This window comes from Staurois parvus, unplaced genomic scaffold (genome assembly GCF_062004578.1).
Source record: "Staurois parvus isolate SC_StPar_1 unplaced genomic scaffold, SC_StPar_1.0 ptg002951l, whole genome shotgun sequence".
In the NCBI taxonomy this organism is placed as follows: Eukaryota; Metazoa; Chordata; class Amphibia; order Anura; family Ranidae; genus Staurois; species Staurois parvus.
Genome location: NW_028320747.1, coordinates 1 through 13,096, shown reverse-complemented (window position 1 = coordinate 13,096; position 13,096 = coordinate 1). Strand labels below are relative to the sequence as shown.

Here is a 13,096-nt window from a genome sequence, read left to right as displayed (position 1 = left end):
ACATAGCAAAGGCGGGGTCCGGGGAGAGAGGACATAGCGAAGGCGGGGTCCGGGGAGAGCGGACATAGCGAAGGCGGGGTCCGGGGAGAGCGGACATAGCGAAGGCGGGGTCCGGGGAGAGCGGGTATAGCAGGGTCCAAGGAGGGTGGCTATAGCGGGTGCATATGGCGACAGTGGTGTCTCGGGAGGGCGGATATGGCGACGGCGGGGCCCGGGGAGAGCGGACATAGCGAAGGCGGGGTCCGGGGAGAGCGGACATAGCGAAGGCGGGGTCCGGGGAGAGCGGACATAGCGAAGGCGGGGTCCGGGGAGAGCGGACATAGCAAAGGCGGGGTCCGGGGAGAGCGGACATAGCGAAGGCGGGGTCCGGGGAGAGCGGACATAGCGAAGGCGGGGTCCGGGGAGAGCGGACATAGCGAAGGCGGGGTCCGGGGAGAGCGGACATAGCGAAGGCGGGGTCCGGGGAGAGCGGGTATAGCAGGGTCCAAGGAGGGTGGCTATAGCGGGTGCATATGGCGACAGTGGTGTCTCGGGAGGGCGGATATGGCGACGGCGGGGCCCGGGGAGAGCCAATATAGCAGCTGCGGGGTCTGAGGTTTAGTAACACTAAGGATTAAGAAGGAAATTATTACAACTCCTGCCAGGTTTTATATCTTCAGTGTCATGTTAGGGGGATTTCCTTTCACTTCCCATCCTGGACAGGAAGGGGTTGATTTACTAAAACTGGAGCACTCAGAATCTGGGTCAGCTCTGCATGGCAGTCAATCAGCTTCCAGCTTCAGCATGTTCAGGTAAGCTTTGGCAATAAAACCTGGAAGCAGATTGGTTTCTATGCACAGCTGCACCAGATTTGTAATTCTCCCCCTCGCAGTCCTCAGGAACAGGTTTCTCCCCATTGGAAGACTTGTCCTCATTTCCTATTCCGGTGACAACTCTAAAACTTTGTATTTCTCATCACTTCCTGTCTAGATCTGAAATACCAGCTCCAGGCACACCCCTCATATCACAAACCATCAAAAGGAAAAAAAACAGACACAGAGTGAACATTTCTACATTTTATTATTTAAAACTTTGTGAACAATTTCAGAGAAAAGAGAAAAATAAAAACTAATAAACTTGAGTAAAGAGGCGGGAGGGGCTCCAGCAGGGGGGAGGGGCAACTTACACAAACTCCCCAAAATTCAGGGCGTGGAATGAATTCATTGGCTGGATCTGTAAACTGAGCGCTAACCGTCAGAGTAAATCCCGCCCATCACCGGGGTGGGGGGGTGGTCTCTGATGTGCACACACCAGACATACATCAGGCTGGCTGCTGCCTACATGCAACAGAGGAAGGAATTATGTAGACAAAGACAACGTTCGGCTTCCCAATCACTGGGAACACCAAGTGACATCACCAGTTCCCCGGAAATTGATTGGCTACAGCCTCCCACGTGTTGGTTTGGAATACTTCGAGTTACAGGCACGCTCTGCCCTGGTCTAATAAAGTTCAGACGTGGGTGGAAACCCCCCTTAAGGTACTCCATGTGGACTATGGGCCCTCCTGTAAGTGGTCACCTTCATGTACATCTACATTATGGATTTGGTCCATTTCTCTATTCTCAACCCGCACTACAAACTAAGAAAACCGTCCTTGCTCTGCTTCCTTCCTTCCTCTTAGCCGACACCCACATTGCTCCACCAACTTATTGCCATGGCAATGAACCTAGTCACGATGGCTAGCCTTATCGTGGAGAGGACAGGAAGGAGTGAAGGATTCTGGGAGCAGGACACAAAAAGACGCCAAGGTTAGCGGCAGAGGATAGGCAGAGAATTCAGGATACGACAAGTGACAGAGGAAGTTAGAAGAGGATGAAGGCTCTGGAGCTGAGGTACATAAAAGGGAACCTGTCACAACTTCTTATTCCCAACCCATGGGATGCTAGTGTGAAGTTCTCAATCCAGAACCAGTACGTAACCAAAAGCTGTGTACATTACTGCATCCGAGAAAGTTAGGTCGCTTCATGACAACTTCTCTCAGGATCCAATTCAGGAAAAATAAAGGCTGATGTGTGACAGAAGATGGAGGAAGCCAAGATGGCAGAGAACGCCAGGATCAAGAGATAAGAATAAATTACATTTACAGGATCATGTCATAGCAAAAGGAATGCCTAGGGAAAAACCCAGGAGCAAGTATGGTGCAGGATCTGAAGACGGAAGTAAAGGCTGAAGGATCTGGAGACGGGAGGAAGAGAAGGCTGAAGGATCTGAAGACGGGAGGAAGAGAAGGCTGAAGGATCTGAAGACGGGAGGAAGAGAAGGCTGAAGGATCTGAAGACGGGAGGAAGAGAAGGCTGAAGGATCTGAAGACGGGAGGAAGAGAAGGCTGAAGGATCTGAAGACGGGAGGAAGAGAAGGCTGAAGGATCTGAAGACGGGAGGAAGAGAAGGCTGAAGGATGTGAAGACGGGAGGAAGAGAAGGCTGAAGGATGTGAAGACGGGAGGAAGAGAAGGCTGAAGGATCTGGAGACGGGAGGAAGAGAAGGCTGAAGGATCTGGAGACGGGAGGAAGAGAAGGCTGAAGGATCTGGAGAGAGGAGAAAGAGAAGGTTGCAGGAGGTGGAGGGGAACCATAGGGTTGCAGGATCTGAAAACGGGGAAAAAGAGGTTGAAGGATCTGGAGACAGGAGAAAGAGAAGGTTCAAGGATCTGGAGACAGGAGAAAGAGAAGGTTGCAGGATCTGGAGGTGGAGGGGTACATAGGGTTGCAGGATCTGGAGATGGGGAAAAAAAAAAAAAAAAAAGAGTAGGTTGAAGGATCTGGAGGTGGAGGGGAACCATAGGGTTGCAGGATCTGGAGATGGGGAAAAAGAGCAGGTTGCAGGATCTGAAGGGAAAATAGGGCTGCAGGATCTAGAGACAGGCGGAAGATAAGGTTGCAGGATCTGGAGGTGGAGGGGAACATACAAGCTGCAGGATCTGGAGTTAAGAGAGAGGAAAGGTTCTCTCTTCTCATTAAAGTTGCAGGATCTAATTCTGGAAAAACAAAGGCTGACATGTGACAGAAGATGGAGGAAGCCAAGATGGCAGAGATCTGCAGGATCAAGAGATGAGAATAAATTACATTTACAGGATCAGGTCATAGCAGAAGGAATGTCAGGAGCAAATATGCTGCTGGATCTGAAGATGGGAGGAAGAGAAGGTCGCAAGATCCGGAGACGGGTGGAAGAGAAGGTCGCAAGATCCGGAGACGGGAGGAAGAGAAGGTCGCAAGATCCGGAGACGGGAGGAAGAGAAGGTCGCAAGATCCGGAGACGGGAGGAAGAGAAGGTCGCAAGATCCGGAGACGGGAGGAAGAGAAGGTCGCAAGATCCGGAGACGGGAGGAAGAGAAGGTCGCAAGATCCGGAGACGGGAGGAAGAGAAGGTCGCAAGATCCGGAGACGGGAGGAAGAGAAGGTCGCAAGATCCGGAGACGGGAGGAAGGTCGCAAGATCCGGAGACGGGAGGAAGAGAAGGTCGCAAGATCCGGAGACGGGAGGAAGAGAAGGTCGCAGGATCCGGAGACGGGAGGAAGAGAAGGTCGCAGGATCCGGAGACGGGAGGAAGAGAATGTTGCAGGATCTGGAGATGGGTGAAAATTTAATGCAGCAGAAGAAAGTTGGACGGGGTAGAGTTTTCTGGTAACAGGTCTGTTTTCAGACAGGAAAGTTGATAAAAGTGAGAGAGACTCTTAATATTATCCTGTTATGTGCTGAGCTAAAGTTACAATATTTATTAAGATAAAAATAAAATATATTTAAAAAAAAAAAAAAAAACACACAGAGAACCGCTGAAGGCACAAAAGCTACTGTTTTCTATCGCCTGGGGGGGTCCTCCGCCCCAAACAGCAGAGCAGAACCTCCGCCTGGGCCTACCGCCTACTCTTCATTCTTATTTAAAATTATTACATCTTTTCTTGTTACAGGAATGTGAGATGGTGTGGAGGGGGTTAAACCTTCATCGGTGAAGTGCAACAAATAAATGGCCGTCAGCACGGAGGGGGAAGGCAGCCGTTGTGCTGTAGACCCCACCTGGCAGGGGGGGGGGGGGGGGGGTTCTTGTACACAGGGAATGGTCTCGTATGACAAATTCATTGGCGTGAGCCGGAGAAGTCTGCAGGCCCAGGCAGGAGGTACAGCCCGGAACAGAAAGGGTTAAAACCTGCCCTCCGCTTCCCCGGCTTGCAGATTCCGGCCCGCTTTGTGCTTTTTCCTTGTAATCAAGGAGTTAATTAATTGCCTTTTAACCCTTGCATGCACAGACAAAGCTTCTGGATCTACAGTGATAAAAGACGAAATATGAAAAAAGTCCGACTTGATCGCGGAGAAGAGATGGCTGCGTATTGGACACCCCGATCTCTGCCGTCCTCCACCCGCCGCCCTGCCTCCGCCAGGAGTGCTGTAAGGCCATCTTATTAGGCAAACCAGGCGTCCCGTGGGCTCTTCCAGAGGCAGGGGGGCAGAATTCCAGGGGCGAGAGCCAGGGGGGGCGGGGATGGGGGGGAGGGGGTAATATGCCGGCACAAACTCAGCGATACACAAGAGGACCGCTTGGTGGAGGCAGTCTTCATCCAGCAAAGAAAAGGTTAATTACAAAATGAGACACTCGGGATAAAAACCGGAAAATCCACAGAGGGGCAAAAGGGTCTCTGCTTCCCGATCTGGTCAACATGGCCGGCAGCTCTGCAGAGAGAGAAGAAAAAAAAAAACCAGTTAGGACCACAGGAAATCATTACTGACCCCTTCAGGGCCGGAGAGGTCTTACAAGATCATGTGTCAGTTTACAGTTCACACTTCCCCGCTCCAAATCACCCCCCTTCCTTTTATAAAAATGTTAATATTTCTGGGGCCATCTTTGGTCTGGTTATGACTTCCTGGGGTCCTCTCCTTCCACCCAAAATCAGCAGTTTTCAGTTATGCAGAAATTACCTTTTTTGTAGTGATATGCAGGGGGGGAGGCTGCCCTGGGCGCAATAGTTTACTGTAGGGATAGGAGGCGCCTTTCTGCTGTTACAAGGCTGACAGGAGTAGTGGCAGTGATTTTGACAAGTGAGTGACTGCTGGCTGTAGGATCATCATGAATAGGTGGGTGGGTGCAGTTTGGCATCTTTGCCATGGGTGCTGGGTGACCTTGTCCCGGCACTGGTGACATTAGTGTGGTTTACGGCATCACTCTGGAGAGTGATGGTGCCCACCAAGTACATCACCCCTCCCCCTGGGGAGAAAGCCCCACCAGTCTTCTTCAACCTACTCTAGTGGCCATAGCCCACCAGTCTCATTCAATCTACTCTGTGTTTCATAGCCCACCAGTCTCCTTCAACCTACTCTGGGTGCCATAGCCCACCATCTCCTTCAACCTACTCTGGGTGCCATAGCCCACCATCTCCTTCAACCTACTCTGGGTGCCATAGCCCACCATCTTCTTCAACCTACTCTAGTGGCCATAGCCCACCAGTCTCCTTCAACTTACTCTGGGTGCCATAGCCCACCATCTCCTTCAACCTACTCTAGTGGCCATAGCCCACCAGTCTCCTTCAACTTACTCTGGGTGCCATAGCCCACCAGTCTCCTTCAACTTACTCTGGGTGCCATAGCCCACCAGTCTCCTTCAACTTACTCTGGGTGCCATAGCCCACCATCTCCTTCAACCTACTCTGGGTGCCATAGCCCACCATCTCCTTCAACCTACTCTGGGTGCCATAGCCCACCATCTCCTTCAACCTACTCTGGGTGTCATAGCCCACCAGTCTTCTTCAACCTACTCTGGGTGCCATAGCCCACCATCTCCTTCAACCTACTCTGGGTGTCATAGCCCACCAGTCTTCTTCAACCTACTCTGGGTGCCATAGCCCACCATCTCCTTCAACCTACTCTGCGTGCCATAGCCCACTACCTCTTTCAACCTACTCTGGGCTGTGGGACCCAGAGTAGGTTGAAAGAGACCGGTGGGGCTTATTTTTTCCCTGGGAGGGGGGGGGGGGGGGGTGATGTACTATTTTAGCTCTTTGGGTGTACTATTTACACCCAGGGTATGAAGGCTGGAATGCTAGCTCCTGGTTTCTAGCCACGTGTTGATCTTCTTCAGCCAACTCACCACTGTAATGTAAAAGTGATCCAGGTGGCTGTATAGCAGCCCGGATCACTTTTACAGTGAGGGCGATATGGAACTCCCCGGGTTCTCCTGCTCCTCCTTGGCACCCACGACCACATCAAAACAGCATCAGGATGGCGGGTTGGAGGAGATTGGGGAATGGGTCTGCAGCCTGTGAACCTGGAAGTGCTCAGCTCTGGGCGTTTCTGGTTTCTGAGCCATCATTCCCTGGGGCTGCTACAGCCAGGGAGGCAGCTAATCAAGTAAGATCTGTGCTTGATTACCTGCATGGGAGATATCAGGGATCTAATAAAGAGGACCCGTCACCTGCCCAATGCTATCAAATAGGGGGCATGTCAGGCCCCTTGTGATAGCAAAAAAGCAGAAGTGGTTGAAAAGGCTCCAGGTTTTGTAGCTGCATCTGTTCTATACATGAAGGTAAAAAATCTTCTGTGTGCAGTAGCCCCGCCCCAACCCCCCCAATACCTACCTAAGCCCCACTGCGATCCAGCAATGTTCACAAGAGCCTCGGCCATCTGGCGACTCTCCCTCCTCATGGGCTGGGACAGCAGTGGGAGCTGCTGTCAATCACAGCCAGTGAGCCAAAGAGGAAAGGCGAGGAGGGCGAGCAGCGGCTCTGTTTGTGAATGAACACGCAGAGCAGCAGCTAGGGAGCAAGCCTGCTTGGGTGCCCCCAGAGCAAGCTGCTTGCTCTGGGGGCACCTGGCATGAGGGAGGGGCGAGGAGCACCGGTGGGGAGACCCGAGGAGGATTGGGGCTGCTCTGTGCATAACCATTACACAGAGTAGGTAAGTACAGCATGTTTGTTTTTTTAAAAGATACCTTTAATATCACTTTAACTGAAAAAAATTTATTATAAGTAAATGAAATGCATAAAAAGGCTAAACAACCTCATCTTCCTGCGCAAAAAAAAGAAAAAATTCAAAGAGTAAAAAAAAAAAACAAAAAAAAACAAAATTTAATAATTAAAACAAAACAAAAAACAGAACCTAAAGTAACCCTGTCACCCTGCACACACCTGGAAATGCACATTTGCATGTAAACTGCGACCACAATTTCACTACACTTTATATATTATATACTTCATATAGTTTATATATTTTATATGAAGTATAAAATATATAAATATAAAGTATAAAATATAAATATACTTTAAAGTATATGAAGTATAAAATATATAAAGTGAAGTATAAAATATATAAAGTATATGAAGTATATTTATATTTTGTACTTTATATATTTTATACTTTACACTTCATATACTTTATACTTTACTTTATATATTTTATACTTCATATACTTTATATATTGTATACTTCATATTTATATTTTATACTTCACATACTTTATATATTGTATACTTCATATTTATATTTTATATTTCACATACTTTATATATTGTATACTTCATATTTATATTTTATACTTCACATACTTTATATATTGTATACTTCATATTTATATTTTATATTTCACATACTTTATATATTGTATACTTCATATTTATATTTTATACTTCACATACTTTATATATTGTATACTTCATATTTATATTTTATACTCCACATACTTTAGATTTTATGCTGTATATACTTTATATTTTATACTGTATATATTTTATACTTCATATAAAGTATGTGAAGTATAAAATATAAATATGAAGTATACAATATATAAAGTATGTGAAGTATAAAATATAAATATGAAGTATACAATATATAAAGTATGTGAAGTATAAAATATAAATATGAAGTATACAATATATAAAGTATGTGAAATATAAAATATAAATATGAAGTATACAATATATAAAGTATGTGAAGTATAAAATATAAATATGAAGTATACAATATATAAAGTATATGAAGTATAAAATATAAAGTATAAAATATAAATATGAAGTATACAATATATGAAGTATAAAATATAAATATACTTTATATATGTTATACTTTATATACTCTATATATTTTTATTTTATGCTTTATATTTTGGCACGACAGTCAGAGGGAGAGCAATAATTCTCGGTCCATCATTCACAGTCTATTCTAAGCTGATGAGCTGTAAGGGTATATAAACTGTCGCCTGTTGATAATTTCTGGTGCCTTCATTTTTGCGCCACTTTGTGGGCGCATGCAGTTTAGAGGCTTTGTCATCTATTACCTCTACACGACCTCATTCTTTATGATGTACCAAAAAAAATGGGGATTACATTGAATTTGTGTGCAATAAAATTAATTTTAGTCTATCCCCTCCCCCCCACCTGTCCTACAATCGATGACACCCTCCAGCCGGCCCATGCAGAGACGCGGGCGGCTCCTCACCTCAGGTTAGAACAGGCCGCAGTCCTTCAGGTTATTTTTGATGATGACGTCTGTGACGGCGTCGAACACAAACTGGACGTTCTTTGTGTCAGTAGCGCAGGTGAAATGTGTGTAGATCTCCTTGGTGTCCCGCCTCTTGTTCAGATCTTCAAATTTGCTCTGGATGTAGCTGGCGGCCTCATCGTACTGGTTGGCGCCTGTCCGGAGGAGACAAAGATGGAGGCGAATGTGAGAGCCGAGGAGAGCAGGGGGAGGTTGATCTATTAGCCTAAAATAATTGTAAACAACCCTTCCATATTCCCCGTGGAGTGACTGGCCTCAGGTGATACACATAGATTAGGTAAATCCTCCTACGCAAGTTGTACCTGTTTATCTACAGCCACCTTTCCCCTACATCCATTCAAAGTGCAGAATTTTCACAGGATTTCTCAGCTCTGAAAAGTAGGGGGGCGGGGCAAAGGTAAAGCACAGACTCAGCTTTTTAACCCCTTCACACCAACCGTGCACAAATATGCGGCCTCTCGGGGGCTGGGCCTAGACGCCGAGCGGCCGCCTATTTGTAGCACACCCTGCGCGCTCCCAGCACATAGGTCGGTGTCTCATGGAAAGGTCCCAATCTTCCATTGCGATCGGGACCTTTTCTGATCATGTGACTGCTGTGACAGCAAATCACGGTGGTCACATGACCCTAAAACCTCTTAAAGGGCCCATCTTGAGTGCCGATATAGTTCTCCCATTTAAATTTCAAGTAAAGCCCAGGAAAAAAAAAAAAAATACACTGCAGCTTACCAGTCCTTGGGTGTGGTAGCTGCATTAGTTTTCTTTTTTCAAGCTTATCCCCTTTTTTTTTCACCTTGTGATCCTGCCAGTAACTGACTTCCTGTCCGAGAGTGACTACGCTCACTCACTGCACTGTATCTACAGACAAGCATTGTCACCCTAGGACAGAACACCTCCCACCCATAAGGTGTTCTGTAGTCCACAGAGGAGTGGAATACCTGGCAGGATCAACATGTATTTTTGCACCAGATAACGCACACTTTAAAATGTATATTTAACCCCTTCAATACCAAGCGCTTTCACCCCAGACATGAAATATGAACAAAGCATACCCCTCTATAGTGTGTCCTTGTCTCAATTCAGAGCACTAAGTGCCATTTCTATCCACTGCCTCCTTCCTCTGCTATCAGCATGAGTCACTTCTGACAGGTTTTCCTGACACCAAGAGAAAAATGGTGACGGGAAGGACCTCCAGCTGATCGACAGCCTCAGCTTAATTCCTGTGAGCTATGTGAAAAGGGGGGGGGGGGGTCCCCTTCCCTCCAATTAGCTCTTAGAGCTCTCCTCATTCAGCTCTGCTAAATGTAATTTCAGCTGTCCGCCCCCTTTTTTCTGAGCTCCCAGACAGGTTTTATAAATTCAGCACTTTGAATGAATGTAGAGAATACTGCAGATAAACAGGTACAACTTATGTAAGAGGATTATTTGTTTGATTTCTGAGGCCAGTCTCCTCTGTGGGTATTTGGAAGGGTTTAGGGCCACTTTAATTTATAAAACCTGTCTGAGACCCCAGAGAAAAGGGGGCGGAGAGCTGAAATTACACTTAGCAGAGCTCCATGAGGAGAGCTCTGAGAGCAGATTGAAGGGGAGGGGAGGGACCCCTTCCCCCTTCACATAGCTCACAGGAATGTAGCTGAGGCTGTCGATCAGCTGGAGGTTTTTCCCGTCACCATTTTTCTCTTGGTGTCAGGAAAACCTGTCAGAAGTGAGTCATGTTGATGGCAGTGAATTGAGACAAGTACACACTATAGAGGGATGTGCTTTGTTCATATTTCATGTCTGAGGTTTACAACCACTTAAATGGAGAAGAGTGAATTTTTTTTAAAAGAACAAACCATGACCCTATAAAAGAAGCTACAAATAATTACTGACACTTGTAGAATCAAAACTTCGAGAAGATATTTCCATGCACGTGTCTGATGTCCTCCCAGCCATCTCATGAAGGACACTGTTGGGAGCCTCAGCTGGGCCTCCAGGATGTCAATCACAGACCTCCATACAATGTGTGGATTGTGTGATGATCTGTTTATGAACCGGGTGCCAGTATTGGTGTCGGGAAGGCAAAGTTGGCACACGGTGAATGGGCTGGATTGTCTTGTCTGATATTCATCTGAGCTGATAAGGCAGAACTCCCCATTACCACTTCCAACCATCAGATCCCAGAACGCCTGGGCCAGATCCAGCCCGCGACGACTGAGAACCCATCAGAAGAGATTTCCTCGCTTGAAGCAAGCCTCGGCTGCCTGAAAAAGGTTCAGATTGAGGGCTCTGAACCCAATGTGGATGAAAGCCAATTACAGCAAGCTCAGCCGACCTTCGTCACATGGGGCTTTTGGTCATGCTGGATGCCATCCTAGGAGCTGCAGATATTCATCTGGTGGGATGGCACCCATGGAAATATTCAACTTGTTAAATCATTGAAGGTCATTATAGATGGAGAACATTCCTCCAGTAGGCTCAGTTGGAGCAAAACTCTGTCCTTCCATCTTTTCTGTACTGCAGGATAGCCATGATGGCAGCTGAACCTCCTCACTGCTAAACAGGCCTCCAGGATGGTGACAAAGGATGGCATAGGGAGGGGAAAAAACCACCCTTCAGACATCGCTATTCGTCACCAATCTGTAAACTCAAATTTGAAGTAGGTGGACCCCCACTAAATAATGGAGTCTCAAGTGAAGGGTCCTGGTAATACTCCATCATAAAAAAGATATTGCAGACAACCTTGTGATAACAGTTTGGTGAAGACCTATTCCACCATGACTGTGCCCCTGTATACAAAGCCAGCTCCATAAAGAAATGGCTTGTCCAGTTTGGTGTGGAGGAACTCAAGTGTCCTAGAGAACCCTGACCTCAACCCTACTGAGCAGGTTTGTGATGGACTCCCCAATGGCAAGCCAGGTCTTCTCATCCAACGTCAGTACCTGACCTCACAAATGAGTACAAATTCCCACAAACTCCAAAATCTTGTGGAAAGTGTTTCCAGAAGAGTGGAGGATGTTATAGCCACAAAGGGGGCCAACTCCCCATCAATGGCCATGGCGGGGGTGGGGGCAACTCCACAATAATGGCCATGGTGGGGTGCAACTCCCCATCAATGGCCATGGCAGGGGCGGAGGCAACTGCCCATCAATGGCCATGGTGGGGGGGCAACTGCCCATCAATGGCCATGGGGGGGGGGCAACTGCCCGTCAATGGCCATGGGGGGGGGGCAACTGCCCGTCAATGGCCATGGGGGGGGGGCAACTGCCCGTCAATGGCCATGGCGGGGGGGGGGGACTCCCCATCAATGGCCATGGCGGATGGCGAGGGGGGGAACTCCCCATTCAATGGCCATGGCGGGGGGTAACTCCCCATTCAATGGCCATGGCGGGGGGAAACTCCCCATTCAATGGCCATGGCGGGGGGAAACTCCCCATTCAATGGCCATGGCGGGGGGAAACTCCCCATTCAATGGCCGTGGCGGGGGGAAACTCCCCATTCAATGGCCGTGGCGGGGGGGAAACTCCCCATTCAATGGCCGTGGCGGGGGGAAACTCCCCATTCAATGGCCGTGGCGGGGGGGAAACTCCCCATTCAATGGCCGTGGCGGGGGGGAAACTCCCCATTCAATGGCCGTGGCGGGGGGGAAACTCCCCATTCAATGGCCGTGGCGGGGGGGAAACTCCCCATTCAATGGCCTTGGCGGGGGGGGAAACTCCCCATTCAATGGCCGTGGCGGGGGGGGGGAAACTCCCCATTCAATGGCCGTGGCGGGGGGGAAACTCCCCATTCAATGGCCTTGGCGGGGGGGGAAACTCCCCATTCAATGGCCGTGGCGGGGGGGGGGAAACTCCCCATTCAATGGCCGTGGCGGGGGGGAAACTCCCCATTCAATGGCCGTGGCGGGGGGGAAACTCCCCATTCAATGGCCGTGGCGGGGGGGAAACTCCCCATTCAATGGCCGTGGCGGGGGGGGGAAACTCCCCATTCAATGGCCGTGGCGGGGGGGGAAACTCCCCATTCAATGGCCGTGGCGGGGGGAAACTCCCCATTCAATGGCCATGGCGGGGGGGAAACTCCCCATTCAATGGCCATGGCGGGGGGAAACTCCCCATTCAATGGCCATGGCTGGGGAGGACCTCCGTAATAGTGGAAGGTGTAAAATTTAATAAAGATATAAAATGCCAGCTGAAGAGTTTCAGAGAGCTAACTCCTTTTTCTTCTCAGTTCTGCATGACATGGTTCCATGTAACACAAGGCTATCCCGGGGCACCGGGTATGATTGCGGGATCTGTATGGAACACGCGGCAGACATCTTACCAGTGTACTCGGGGAAGCAGATGGTGAGGGGGCTCTGTGTGATCTTCTCCTCGAACAGATCCTTCTTGTTGAGGAAGAGGATGATGGAGGTCTCCGTGAACCATTTGTTGTTGCAGATGCTGTCAAACAATTTCATACTCTCGTGCATCCGATTCTGTAAAGAGAATGCTCAGATATAAAATACAGCAACATGGGGGTCAGTGCAGAGAGGGGTTGCCTTATCCATGCCCACCCATTGCTAATGCCCCAAAGCATCATGTAGTTCAATGTGGTGGCCAATTG

General features: G+C 48.5%; 1 protein-coding gene across 1 annotated transcript; it reads right to left on the bottom strand.

The window, feature by feature from the left end:
- Positions 1 to 1,040: 1,040 nt before the first annotated feature.
- LOC149428803 (guanine nucleotide-binding protein G(i) subunit alpha-2-like) lies at positions 1,041 to 12,991 on the bottom strand. The gene is made up of 3 exons (XM_089666982.1): positions 12,815 to 12,991; positions 8,456 to 8,652; positions 1,041 to 4,702 (listed from the first exon to the last, which is right to left on the bottom strand). Exons 1-2 carry the CDS (start codon positions 12,960 to 12,962, stop codon positions 8,462 to 8,464), a joined length of 339 nt encoding a protein of 112 aa, XP_089523108.1. The 5' UTR covers positions 12,963 to 12,991; the 3' UTR covers positions 1,041 to 4,702; positions 8,456 to 8,461.
- Between the last annotated feature and the right edge of the window lie 105 nt (positions 12,992 to 13,096).

Coding starts and splice junctions, on each gene's coding strand:
- LOC149428803 (XM_089666982.1), bottom strand. CDS start 12,962: ATGCACGAGAGTATGAAATTGTTTGACAGCATCTGCAACAACAAATGG. Junction 8,653..12,814: donor CTGCTTCCCCGAGTACACTG/GTAAGATGTCTG, acceptor TCCTCCGGACAG/GCGCCAACCAGTACGATGAG.